This window comes from Podarcis pityusensis (assembly GCF_964106645.2).
Source record: "Podarcis pityusensis genome assembly, chromosome: 2".
Taxonomy (NCBI): Eukaryota; Metazoa; Chordata; class Lepidosauria; order Squamata; family Lacertidae; genus Podarcis; species Podarcis pityusensis.
In genome coordinates this window covers 38,054,735-38,068,923 of record NC_138029.1, presented here as the reverse complement: position 1 = coordinate 38,068,923, position 14,189 = coordinate 38,054,735, and the positions used below count along the sequence as shown (strand labels likewise).

Genomic DNA, 14,189 nt, shown 5'->3' with positions numbered 1-14,189 from the left:
CCCCCAAACACACACACAAAATCTGCAAAAGATCAGATGTCACACAAGGTGCTCAGGTACCCAAGCCTCCTTTAAATAAAATATTAGTGGTGTTATGTGGAAACTTAGGTTGTGGACACGCTATACCTTTAAAGCACACTCAAAACACATTTCCCCCCTCAAAGAATTCTGGGTTTGGTCGCTTGTTAAATGTTGCTGGGAAGTATAATTCTGTGGCCAGGTAAACTACAGTGGCCAGGGTTCTTGGAGAGAAAGAACAGTACTTCAAAGGTGCCTTCAAGGTATAGTGTGTACAATGCCTAAAGTAGCTGCCTGGCATGCACAGTTCCCTCCAAACAATGACTGGCTGCACACAGACACGTAGTCTCCTAAGTCTACACTACAGGATTTGAACCAATGTTCTTACGTAACCAGCAGCCTTGTGCAAGTCTCTCCTTTCAGAGGGGAAAGAGGAGCTTTGTGTTTACCGTAAACAGCCAGACAGGCCCTGATGTCCTTTGAACTAGTGCCTGCTTGCCTCTAGACCTAACTCTGACCTGAGCTAAGGGGAGGAGCAGGGAGCAAGGCACACACAGAGAAAAAGCCAGTGGGTGGGTGTGGGACCTAGTGGGTGGGGAGTCAGAATACCTCCCCCAAAGCACACAGGTTAAACCTGAAGGGAATCTCCGAGGCCCGGAGTGGGCAGGGACCTGCACCAAGCCTGATTTGCTCACAGAGGGGAAAAGGTTAAAGTGCTGCCGCAGCAGCTGAGCTCTTCCGCTAGCCGCCTCCTTCAGCTTTAGCCTAGTTGGAACAACCCCATGACTGCACATCAGATTAGAAAAGGTGTGTTCTAATTAATGGGAGTGCTGTGGACTCCCTCCTCAGCTGCAACTGTGTCTGTATATGCATGTAACACGTAGGAGGAGTACACTTTCCCTGCTGAGCCCTGCCTGCTGGAACAAAAGGATTATAAAGCAGACGCAGATCACCCTGGGGATTATTTGCCGGAGTAGCTTGAAGAAACTTTGCTGGCTTCCTATGTAACAGCTGGGACGAGAGCAGCATGAGGAAGACATCGAACACAGGTGAGCAGAGGGGAAAATGTTTCTTCAGGGGCTTTGCATCCATCACCTGGGCTCTCTTGCTGCATACAGAGAGAGAGAGCCTGGGTTGTTCGTTTTGTTTTATCTGTTGTGTGGTTAACTGCTCAGGAAAGATCAAAGTTGCATGGTGTAGGGAAATAGGGAAAGCATTGGCAGCAAAAGCTGATGGGGGAAATAAGCATATGAAGTCTGAAAACTTTGGCCACGTCTGCTCAGAATTACATTGCATTGAATTCAGTGGGACCGACTTATAGGTAAGTGGGGGTTAGGATTACAAACTAAATCCTTAGACCAGTAAAAAAAGGGGGGGGAGCACATGCATATTCTGCTGCTGTTTCTCTCCAGAATTTATTCCAGATTACAGTTTGAATGTGAACCAATTAGTGTTTTAAAATGGTAGTTCTCTCCCCCCCTACTTTTGAACTCTAGAATCCCTACTGTGACTTCTCATGGTTTTATAGGGCAGCTTCATGGGTTGCAGTATGAGGTACTTTATATATTATGTTTTCCACCACCTGGGAAAATATGTTGTAGAACAAGAATCAAACTCATGAGAAGCAACCCTAAACTTTCAGTATACCTGTAAACTGTGTACTTGTTTTAAAGTTTCTTTGCAACTCTGAGGACTAGGAGCTTGTCAAATAGATCTCCTCACTCTGGAGATGTAGGAACTGGAAATCACTAAGTTAATTTAAATGAGTATGTGTTACTTGAAACTGAAAATGGCCTGCATGCTAAGGAGTCAACTGGCATAAGCTTAAAAAAAAAGGTTGGGAGAATATAAATTGGCAGGTACAAAGGAACCAGAGCAGATGTCAGGGTGTCTTGGCCTGACTCCACATTGTGCAACTGAACACTGATGGCCTCCCTCCCTCCTAAGAAAAAACAATGTGGGTGATTTGCAGTGGCAAGCAGAGATGAGGGGCAGCTGAATATTTTCACTACCTGTTACTGCTGCAAATTGCACCCCAGTCAGAGGCTACCTGTGGAGTTTTAAATGCATGTTTGCTTCCTGATTGTGGAAATAAAGAGAAGCCATTGTGGTTCACCTACATGCATTTGCATATAATACATACTGAGGAAATTACAGAACCACAAGTAACCTCATACAACTTTAAACAGCCATGGCTTACTCCAAAGACTTCTGGGAACTGTAGTTTGCAGAATAGGGTCGCCTAACACTTCCCAGGATTCTTTGCAGGAAGCAATGATTGTTTAAAGTGGTATGATACTGCTTTGAATGTATAGTTCAGATGGGGCCTTAGAGGTTAGATGAAAGTCCAGAACAGCTAATGTAGGTGAAAGAAGCTCTACATCTCTATGCCTGCTGACTTTACGTCTTGTTTGTTCAGCAATAAAATTGGACCAAAGGCTAAAGTGAAGTTAGGTCTCCATACAGGAAATAGGAATCTTTTTCATCTCAGCAAGGTACTTGCAAAATTCCACAATGGTCAGCAAAGTGCTCATATTTCTCTTCAGCTGTGAGTAAGGGTCCAGGCTATCAATGTTAGCTGCCCTGAACTGTATGTGACCTATGAAGTTTCCTAGAAATAAATCCCACATGGCTACAGCAAACAAGACTGTGTGAAGGCCCAGGTGGTTGCTAGGGGCAACGCCAACATCTTTGCCCAAATGGTAGCAGAGCTCTTCGTTTTGAGTTGTTATGACACCGGTAGCCAATGAATCAATGGCTTGTTTTTCTCTCCAGCTTATTAGCAATTCAAGGAATTTTTATTTTGTTGGTTGGAAACTTATATTAGTGGTCATTATTCATCAGGCTGACACAGACAGAAGGCAATGTAGATAGTTTTTTTCTCACTAGACTTTATTTCCTGAGTGTTTTTGGATGCTCAGAAGTCTGCTGGTTAGCAGAAGAAAGCATGTTGTAATACAGCCACAGATTTATCACACACTTTGGCAAAGAGTGTACTATGATCTCACAACTATTTGCAGAGCCAGAAACTACAGTAACTCTCCCCCAAAAGGAATGGCTCTGTGAAGGGGAGGAGAGAGGCTCCTAAAATTCTAGTGCTGTGTTTCTTGAACTTCTAAGAGACAAGGCATTCATGTACATAGGAGTAAGATCCATCAGCTCCCAAATGAGCTTGCCCCTATGTGAGTTGCTATTCTGGGCATGCATCATTTGAGTGCATTCTAGTGCAACTGCATTTAGTCAGGGTGCTCTATTTATTTTTTCATTAGGACCACTCAGGTCTTGGCTTGCTGGCAGTCCATAATACATGTACAATAAAACTAGACAGAGCCAGTTTGCATTGACTTACATGTGAACGCAACAAAATGGAACCACCATCACATAGAATCATAGAATTGCAGAATTGGAAAGGATCCCAAGGGTCATCAAATTCAACCCCCTGAGATGCAGCAATTGCAACTAAATCATGTGGAGACTTTCATCAAAGATTATTTCATTTGTATCCCATTATTCCTCAGATGAGCTTTATGTGGTGTGCCATCACTCTTTCCTCCACTGTCAACATTTGCTGTGAAGTAGGCTAAGCTGACAGATGCTGACTGGTTTAAGGTGGCACTGGAGCTTCATGGCTAGGTGGAGATTTGAACTTGGGTCTCCCTGGTCCTAGTCCAACCCTGTAACCACTGCACTACTCTGCCTTTCTCATTAGTACATCTTGGACATGTCCTATAGATTGTCAGCAAACCAATACCTGAGAATTGATAGAGCCATTCATTATCTGGACATGAAAACAAGTTGTGTATACCTGCTCTTAAATTTTGCTGGTTTTATTAATATGTTAATAATTGTTTAAAATGACTGTGTGTATACCACTTAGGGATTGTTTGGGCAGTTTATAAATTCTTCAGAATAAGCAGAAATAAACTGTGTAGCCACTAGCTTGCAAAACACTAGCACCATCTGTCCACTTCTAAAACCTGTACATAAATCAGATCCAGTATGTATTTCCTGACATGGGACCAACTCAGAGCAGTCAAGCCTTTGAACCATGCAGTGAACAATCCTCTATTAACAGAATTTGGAATGCGTTCTTGCAAAGATACTGAGTCACTGGAATTCTCCTGAATGTCTGCACAGTCTGAGCTCACGGTATTCCAGTTTAATTATGTTGCAAGTTCTGAAAAACTGGGAGAGTCCTAATAATAAAGTAATATGTGACCTGAAAGCCGGGTTATCTATTAGACTGGCAAATAAAGATTGGTTTGGCATATACCAATAATAGAGACCTGTTATTGCAGGAAGAATAATTACTGTTACTGTGAAACTGATCAGCTGTATTTATTCATTAATCCCTGGAGTGGTAACCACAGCTCTGATTCTCTGAAGGCTGGGTCGCATTACAGTGGACAGGCGTAACTATGCTTTTTGGTTGTCAGCAGCTAAATTGTAGCAGGATTTTTATGGAGGAGGACTTCCACTCTACCGGATACATTAATCCACATCTGATTTTTGCCAAGCAAGGAACTGGGAACTGGGTCTGATTTATGTAGAGGTCTTGGAAGTGTACAGCATGGCCAAATGGCCTGGGATGTATTTAAAAGGACATGGGTAAATTCCTTGCCAGTGTTTTCAAAGCATAGAGCACATCATTGTTGAGTAGGGTACAGGAATAACATACCACAGATGGCCACCAGAACAAGTGTCCTAAGAACCTGGTCTATTGAGGATTATGATTCATAACCTTCATAATGTGGGTGAAGGAGGCTTTTCCAGGTATTTTGATACTTACAAAAGTCTTCCAAAATCACCACGTTTTAAAATATGACAAGTTTTGTAATTGGGCCACTGTTTTCCTGAATTTTTGCATCAGTAAATACAGTGGTACCTTGAGTTACAAACGCCTCAGGTCACAAACGCTTCAGGTAACAAACTCCACTAACCTGAAAAAGTTACCTCGAGTTGAGAACTTTGCCCCAGGATGAGAACAGAAATCGTGTGCCGGCGGCTCAGCGGCAGCAAGAGGCACCATTAGCGAAAGCACTCCTCTAGTTAAGAACAGTTTCAGGTTAAGAACGGACCTCCGGAATGAATTAAGTTCGTAACTAGAGGTACCACTGTATTGGGTATAATGAAACCAAGCATGGTATAAAAGGCTGGCAAGTTTCCTTCTGATTCTGACTCATGAAGGATTTTGGGTAAGCTCCTTCCTTCGTCTCGTTTAGCATGTATCCACTTCCACTATGGTTCTCAACAGCTCTACTACCTATTCAGAAGCTCTGCTTGTGACGTTTGCTTTTTCTGCTAGACATAGTACTGTAAAATTCTTGCATAACTTCATTCATCTAATCCTTTAGGATATCAGTGTAGTTGGTGGAACCCAAAATTCCTCCTCAAAATTGCTCATAGCCCATGCACATTTTGTGACAACTTGAAAATCTGCTCAGTGCATTATTTGGTTATTTAAACAACAGTACTTCCAAATGGAGGGCTTTGCAAGTATTGCGCCAAAGAGTCTGTAGCTCATTGGTAGAAAACAGGCTTTGTACAGGGTCTCTGGCATCTCCAACACAGGCATATAATGTAACAGGGTTGAAAAAGATCTCCACTTAAGATGCCGGGGAGCTGAATTTGGACAGCCACTTGCTGCTTACAGTAAATCCTGGGATAGATGGACCAAAGGTCTAACTCACTATATAAAGCAGTTACATATATTCATATTTGGCATGCCTGGCAACCACAAACCACACAGGGACTGTGCTACACTAGATGGCAGCAGGCTAAATGCAACATTCCAAGCTGACATTGTAGCATAACTAACCCCATCCCCCATTAGTCGGGACCTCTTTTTTTTCTTTGGAGGTACCTTCTCCCCTACTTCTGGTTTAGCGCTACAGTGCTTAAGCAGCTATGGGCAACAATGCCATCTGGATGCGTACCAAGAACACTAAGCAGAGCCAGTTCTGGAGCCATACCCTGAAGAACTCCAGCTGTTGCCTCCCCACTGTTTGACAATGATCCCTTCATAGTTCATTATTGTGTAACAATTGCTACTGATATGGAATCTGAAACAACTGCTAAATGATGCCAAAAAAAAAAAAGTGATTGCAAAATTAACAACTGCTTGTTTTTTCTTGCTGGATTTGCTCACTAAAAATAGTCAATCAGAACAGCTGGACCTCGCCAACCACAACAGTTGCCCCTTGCAACACAGTAGGCTGCTAGATGCCAAAGATGAATGAAACTTCTGTTCAGATTAATGAGGAATATTTAGATATGAAGTTCGTTTTATATTTTACACTAACTGTCCATGGCTTGGTGAAGAAAGTGTTACCACTGTGCCAATGCCATCTTACTCATCACTCTGGCAAGGAGCCTGCAGAAGCCTGTCTTGGCCAGTTAAATTGCCAGAAGTTGAGCAATCATTATACATTTATCCCATTTTATTGTTTCTAATAAAAAATACATTTTCCTGTCTTGATTATTGTGTTGATTGAAATTCTAATAATAATGTCCACCTCGAGAAACAAGTTAGTTGGGCTTTGAGTCCTAGTTAACTGCTGTTGGAGGCAGAATGCTTAGTGTACCTTAAATGCAATAAAAAAGAAAGCACTAATTTTCACCTAATCCTTGAGGCCAAATGAAGAATAAACCCAATGGCCAAGCCTAAAAGGCCTTGCTAAAAGAGCTTTTGTGTCAGTGGGAAAATCTTCACTGATTATGGCAATAACTCAATCTCTGAAGGGAATGAATGGCATAACATTTTTACTGAGAGCTGCCTTTCACTCATCAGGAGAGAAATTGGACTGTCAAATCTCCTGAGAACATTTATTAAGTATGAGGGCAAGGGATAAGACTTTTCTTTATTTGTCATCGTAGACTTTCTCCCATGCCTCACCATATGCATTGTCTGCAGTCTATATCAGATCTAATATGTGATTCCATAGGAGAACAATGGAAGAGTGACAATCTTCCTTTGCAAGACGTGTTGGGCAATTCTTCTTCCACAATGCTGGTACTTGGAAAATACCGGGAACCATTGATCCTCCCTAATTTAGGCATTTCTAAATTGGGAAATTTAAATGTGTGGGATGATGCAGCAGGGGAGGAGCATATAGTGAATGAAAACCGCCTCAAGGACTTGCCATGAAAGCTCACCTTGCAGAAATGTTTTAATTGTTGGGAAGGAAGTTTAAAATTAGGTTGGCACCTGAGCCACAAACTCTGCAAGTCTGCCAGACCTCAGCTCAGCTTCTGATTTATTTTTGCTTCAGCTTGCAAAATCCAACCTGTGATTTGTTGCTTGGGCATTTTTCGTCTATCTTTCAGAATTTAGCTTGCTCCAATCTAGACACCCTCCGCATACGAGATTCTGTTTGCTTTCAAAGAATCAAGCTTTATCCTTGAAATCATGGGAAGAGAGCAGGAAAGGCAGTGAGGAAAGGCTTCTTTTAATCTGGGAGTGGCCACTAGCTGTTATCCAGAGAAAGAGCTTTATGTTTTCCCTTTAGCGAGCAAGAAGAAATTCCTGTGGCCTAGTTTTGTAAAGTCACATGGACTAGAACAGCCTGAGTTTGCAGCTGGAATTGACCACAACATATTAAAGGTCAGCTCTCTTCTCTCTTTCCACACATCACTTCTCTCTCTCCCAATCCCTCCACTAAAAAGCACCCATTCTCTGCCGTGGAAAACACTGTGCCCTTGTTTCAAGTAACTGCCTCTCTTGATGAGTTGATAGCATAGTTACATTTTTCAGCCAGTAAACAAAAGCCACCGTGCTTGGTCATGTTTGCCTGGAGACTTTAGGATTATGAAATCTAACCAATTCACATGGATCACCTATCAGCTTCCTACATGAGTCATTTCCTTTCTTGTGGCTGAACAGCCAGTCTGGTTTCAACATACTTGCTCTGTTCTTGACTTCTGATCTTTCAGTGGGTAAGACCCTCTACCATTGGGTCAGAAACCTTCCAGTTGTGGGGATCCACCTCCCTTGTTGCTTCACCACATCCTTGGCTCTTAAGAAGATGGGCTCCTTTATTTATTCAATACCTTTGTTGGCTTCTCCTTGCATACCACTGATTGTCATTTACTGACACTGATTAGTACTCATTTTCCAGCTCTCATCCAAGCATTTGTGTGTTCATTTTGCAATTCTAGGATTTCTCAGGGTCTCTGTTTCAGAATGGGAGAGGAAATTTGCCATTCATTCAAGATTTTGATGGTTAAGGAGCAGTGCATGCTAAGAACATGTGGTGCAACTATTTTTTCTCTTTTTTCATACTAGCTCTAGCAACATTTATTGATGCATGATGAACAGGTTTGTTTGTTTGTTTGTTTGTTTGTTTGTTTGTTTTAAATTGAAGCAAAAGGATTTGGGGCTTTGTATACACAGCCAGAACACTTTATTCGTTTTAGCTACTCATTGTGCAGAGAAGCAGGGGGTTAATCTATACCTTATCATGGTCTTAAAAAAAAGAGGGGGGGTGACTACTCCTTCTGATCACTAAAACAGTGCTCCCGTCTCCCTTTTAAGCAGTGAAGGCCCATGCCATGGGTGAGAGTATTGCTGTCAAGCCCCAAGTACCCAGCAGCTGAGATGCATATTATGCACATGTGGCAATCAAGGGGCAGAGTCGAGTTATGCTGAGACCCAAAACCAGCCAGCACAGATTGTGAAAGCACAAACTCAGTTACTGAGTTACACAGCTTTCTGCTAATGTATGCATCTACTTTAATACAGTATTCACAAATGGTGCCTCTTACAAACATACATGATTTTCAGTCTATTATGATTTTCTTTATACATGTCACCATTTTCCCTTCCACCATTTCCCCTTCTTTGCTGCAGGATCTTTTCACTAGATAGGATTTTTGAGTTTGCCATTCTTCTATTTTGCATGTTCATATACAGGGCATTAGTTCGCCTGCCTTCCGAAAAGGAAACAGACTGGATCCAGAATTGGCCTCTACAGTCACTTACGGACTCATTGTTAAAACTGTGTTTATGTAAGACCATCTTACTTGGCTACGAGTGATCGCCAAAGAAGAAGAATACAGGGCCATATAATTTCTTCATATAGATTGTGTATGACTTCTCATGTGTCATCTTTTCACTGGCTTAATCTTTTACTGAGATTAGTCCTGTTTAAATTCCTGTAACACTTATATGCTCAATAGTTCATCATACCATGATTTCCCTCTCCACTTTATAACATCAGAAGAGGAAGTATTACTGGGATTTATCATCAGGATTGCTCAAACCTCCACCATTAGCCCTGCCAGCAAGGATCTGGCTTTTCCACAAAGCTTTTGCTTTTGTTAAATCATTTATCTGCAGGAGAAAGCCTACATGCAGCTGCATATGGATATTTATTATCTACCTAAGATAGATCAAACTCCTTGAGCAAGACTACTAAAAATTCTTCTGGGCACCTAGAAATATGATAGTGGCATGTAGGAAAAAGGATATATTTGTAGGCCTTTGTTAAAGAACGTTGGCTGGTAGAATGCCATAGAGCGACCATGAACTGAATGTAGCAAGGATTGCCAATTATGCAATGGGGCAGGGTGAGGGCAGCATGGTCTATATGAATACCTGAAGTAGACATAAACTATCTTGGTAATGCTTTCTTGAAAGGAGAGACCAGTTGTGCCCAGTGCTGGCAACATCTCCTCAGGCATAGGTGCCAACTCCTTGGGGCCTTGGGTGCCCGAGCACCCACAAAATTCCCCATGAAGGGGCTGGGCTTCCACAGATTTCAGTGTCAGGGCCATGCACACTGCATGGCACCCACAGCCCCGGGCACCCATGGTTGCGGGGCCAAGCTGGCACTCCTGTCCCCAGGGCTAAGGCACACCAGGAGATATTCAGTGGACAAGGGATTGTGTGCTGTGTTCACACTTCCTTCCTTTTCTTTCCTTATTTCTTTGGAACCTCACAGGGCTGGTGGCTTGGTGCAGTGGGATTGCAGTGATCAGTACCAGGCACTGAACAGCGCTTTCCCTGATAATTGGTGGCAGTGCAATGGGTATAATGAGCTCTGCAGAGACTGAGAGCCAGTTCAAGCACTTATCAGAATGGGCAATCTGTACACAATGTGAGGAAAACGGGACTCCCACTATGGGCCCTTCCACATCTTCTTTTTAAATGGGTGCATTCTGCAGCATGTCATTGATGCGAAAATAGTGCATTAGTGGTGTGATTATGTTGAACTATCAAGACATCATTCTACTTTATTAGTGGTTCTGCAACATCTCCCCAATGCTATTGGATAGTTGGATGGGCATTCTGTTGCTGTAGCACAACAGAAGTGGGGGAGAGGAGAGGGAAAATCAACACTTGACAGGATTTTAGTAGGAAACTATGGGACATGCACCTATTGAGAAAGAAGCAGTAGGACTGCCCCAAAGCTTTTGTAGGCACAAGTGGGTTTGAAAATGTGATCACATTTAACTGCCCTGATAAATATCAAGAGCACACATCATGATCTATTCAGGATGCACACCCCCTATACCTTTAGCGTAAAATGTGAAATGGGTTGTATGCATATGTGGGAAGCTACCTTGCACCAAGTCAGACCACTGAACTGTATTGTCAACACTGATTGGCAGGGGCTCCCCAGGGTTTCAGGAAGGGGTCAATCTCAGCCTGACCTTCAGATGCTGGGGACTGAGCATGGGATCTCTGGCACACAGAGCATGCGTTGCTCTGCCACTGAACTATGGCCTTTTACCTGCATAATTTCTCCGTGAGCCTTCCTCTTCAAAAATTAAGAGGCAAGGTGGAACAACTCATTATGGCATACATAAGATGATGGAACATGAGAGTTCATGCTTTTCACCCCATCTAGGTGTAAATTGGCCTGAGGGCTGCCATCTGCACCCCTTTTTATATTTGATATTTTTGCAGATATGGCCCAGCATTTCAGATCCGCTGTAGCCATAGCTGCAGGGTATCTATCTGAATTTTTATTCAGAGTTGCCAAAGCAAATTTAAACAGCGGCATAATACTGTCAAAATTAATTAAAGGAAGCCCAAGTTGTTAATGATTCTCAAAGAGGGACAATTTGAATTTTGATTCTTTTTCAAACAAGTGTATACATATGTATAAAAGCTTTTATTTCACTCGCAGCTTTGTAAAGCACGCCACATCTCTGGTATATACTTGCAAGTAAAATGGAAACCGGAAAGCCGTGCCGTTTTTATGTCTGAAGAGATGACTAATCCCTTGCTCAGAAAATTTTTCTTTCCTTCTGCCCAGCTCAGTGCTCTTTGTCCTTTATGAACCCAGCAAAACTTGGCACGTGATATAAGCTAGTGAGACTGCAAAGACCTTTCCATGACTAGCTCAGAAATACTGAGTGATTGTCTGGCAGCAGAATGAATGACAAACATGCCCCTTTCTCTTGCAGTCTACCTTTTGCCCACTCTTAGCAAGCTGTGCCCTCACTAGAGCTGTACTTGAGCTGTGATTTGAACCTGTGAAGGTCCAGTTCTGAAGTGCATTTCACAATATGGTTCATCACATGTTGCACTGAATGCAGGTACATAGGAGTCAATTCCTAGGGGCTGAGGACCCTTCGCTCGCCCCATAAAATATTTGAGGGGATCACCCACCAAAGTTGATGGGCATTGCCATTCAAATGGGTTGTCCCTACATGCATACAAGTGTTTGTGAGAAACATTTTCCATAGATCAAACAGGATTGATTGTTAACAGTGAGCATGGTAAGGGAAGCAATGGCTTTGGGAAGGAGGCGTAAGGCTCTGGCATGGCCCTAGAGCCCTCCCACCTCCCCCCCAAAGCTGGACAAGCGCTTACTAGGCTTTGCGAGGGAGTCAGGAGGACTCTTTGATTAGGTTATCCACACCTTTCCGCCCTGCATATGACCCAGGTGAATGAAGAAGAAAGTGGTGATTGTGATCACGGTGTACACCTTGGGCAGGTGTGGCTACACTCTCTCTGCTGGTATCACCTGCATTTGGACACACTGCAGTGTAATGCAGAATCAATATGTAAGGAATTTTTATTTTTGGATTGAAACTATATTCTGAAGAAGTGCTTTATGTGGGGGGAGTGTAATCGATCTAGCTTGTGTGTGGATTACATAGGGGGACAAGTACTCTGTCTCAATTGATCCTAAAATGTTGTGTGCACACAGCCATAGTTACTGAACTATTTCCACTTTGTTTTACAAGTTACATTGGGATGAAAGTAAACAAACTCTTTCTTCACTTATTGTCTTGCTCTGAGGATAGGGAGTCCGCTGAGCTCTGAAAAGAGCTCTCAGCACCACATCTCTGGCTAGGAGAGCAGAAGTAATTACTCTCTCAACACCAGTGACCCTCTGCAGCAGAGTACTGTACTGATGTTCTCCCCTGAGATGCTGCTGCTCAGCGCTTCAGCTGGGTAGTTCGCCAGCAATTTAAGCACCAAGCCACCGATATTAAATTGTGCATCAGCCCTACAGCAGCAGAGGCGCTAAAAAAAAAGAAGCAGAAAATTGTTGCTTGTAAACATGACCATTATTGTTGGGGAAAGAACCTCTGTGCAGTTACTGGTTCTCTTAGGGAAAAGCTAGATATGATGGCGGCACAGATCTGAGTATTTGAATTGAGCTGCCATCAAATCTTCCCCTGCTCCCCAATGTGCCACTACCATTGAAAACTACCTCCTTATCCTCTACCAGTTCTCACTCGAAGGGTACCTCCAGGCTGATGTTTTCATTGCGGTTATATGCTGCAACATGTCCTTGATGCAGTAATAGTGCATTAGTGGAGAGCTATCTGCACATCATTCCACTTCGTTGGTTATCCTGTGATGCTTCTGCAGTGGGACTGCATAATTGCCATCTGGAGAGGCACACTTGCGTAATACCACAACAACTGTGCACAAACTGGATTGTTTGTGGTATGAAAAAGTACAGGATTTCAGCAGGAAGTTACAGGACATGCACCAGTTGGAAACGAAGCAGTATGTCCACCCCAAACTTTTGGAGGCCGTCATGAGCATAAATCATCATGAATGTACAATAAGAAGGATGTTTGGAGGGGCTGTGTGTGATAGTGAGGGCAGCACTTCAGGGCACTGATGCATCAAGTGTGGAAATAATGATTGCTATTAATGTATTGATATAAAATTGTTTATAGGCTGCTTTTGGGGCATAGCCCCCTCAAGGTAGCTTACAAAGCATGAAAACACAACGCAAAGAGCTAACAGCCATTTAGAAACCTAGGCTAGTTAAAACAAATAAAACAACACTATAAAGTTCCTACAGACAAAAGAAACTATCCATCTTAAAATAGTTCTCTTAACAATGTGAAGGTTGACCTGGAGAAATGTGTTTTAAAAACCTACTTAAAGGTTTGCAGCTTTTTTGGGGGGGAATACACCTTGGTGCAGAGGTAGTTCCACATTCTGGGGACATAAATATATGCATGTACTAGGAAGTGTGCTCCGCTTGCCAACCCCTTGCCATTCCCCCCACATTAACCTCCTACAGCTTCCCCTTTCCACACCATTTTGGGAAGCTCACTTTTCACCTTCCCATCCCTTTTGTGTGTGTGTGTGTGTGTGTGTGTGTGTGTGTATATATATATATATATGTGATTTTGTTGATTTACAAAAGTGTGCAATGTCCCTCTCTCGTGTTTTTCCCCCGTAACATTTTTACAAATCAGTTTCATTTGTTGAGACATTAGGAAGAAAAGGTGGAAAGAGGTGGAGAGGGGGGGAAAGATGGGTGGGGGTGGGGTCGGGTGGCGATGTTTCTATTTCACTTACTATATGTAGGGTTTGGTGTCAGCGTTGCTTGTGCAGGTTCTTTGCTGTTCGCTTGTGTTCCTTTGGTGGTGAGAGAGGTTGGGGTTGGCCTTGGGTGTGGTTATTCATTTGTGGTTGGGCTGTGGTGGTTTTTGTTTTCATGTGTGAGTGGGGTGGGTGGGTGTTTTGGATCAGGTTAGCCATATTGATTTATATGATGTTGGTGGATTTTTGTCGTTGTCTTGTTGGGCTGTGTATGTGATAAAGGGGAGCCATACCGGGGTGAAGGTGTCCCATCCCTATTTTTGAAACCACTTCTCTATTCTGTTTCACAGCCCTGCTTTCCACCTGTTTTCACCTTCACCCTTATGTCCATGCCACCACCTCCCCTTCTTTTGTGCAACCCCCC

At 43.0% G+C, this 14,189-nt stretch overlaps 1 protein-coding gene across 1 annotated transcript in view; it reads left to right on the top strand.

Annotated features, from left to right (window-relative positions):
• Window positions 1-828: 828 nt before the first annotated feature.
• SEPTIN9 (septin 9) overlaps window positions 829-14,189 on the top strand; it is a 211,633-nt gene continuing 198,272 nt past the window's right edge. The window contains exon 1 of the mRNA XM_080993826.1: window positions 829-1,067. Within this exon, the coding sequence (XP_080849952.1) occupies window positions 1,046-1,067 (22 nt within the window). The 5' untranslated portion in view covers window positions 829-1,045. The remainder of the gene's footprint in view (window positions 1,068-14,189) is intronic.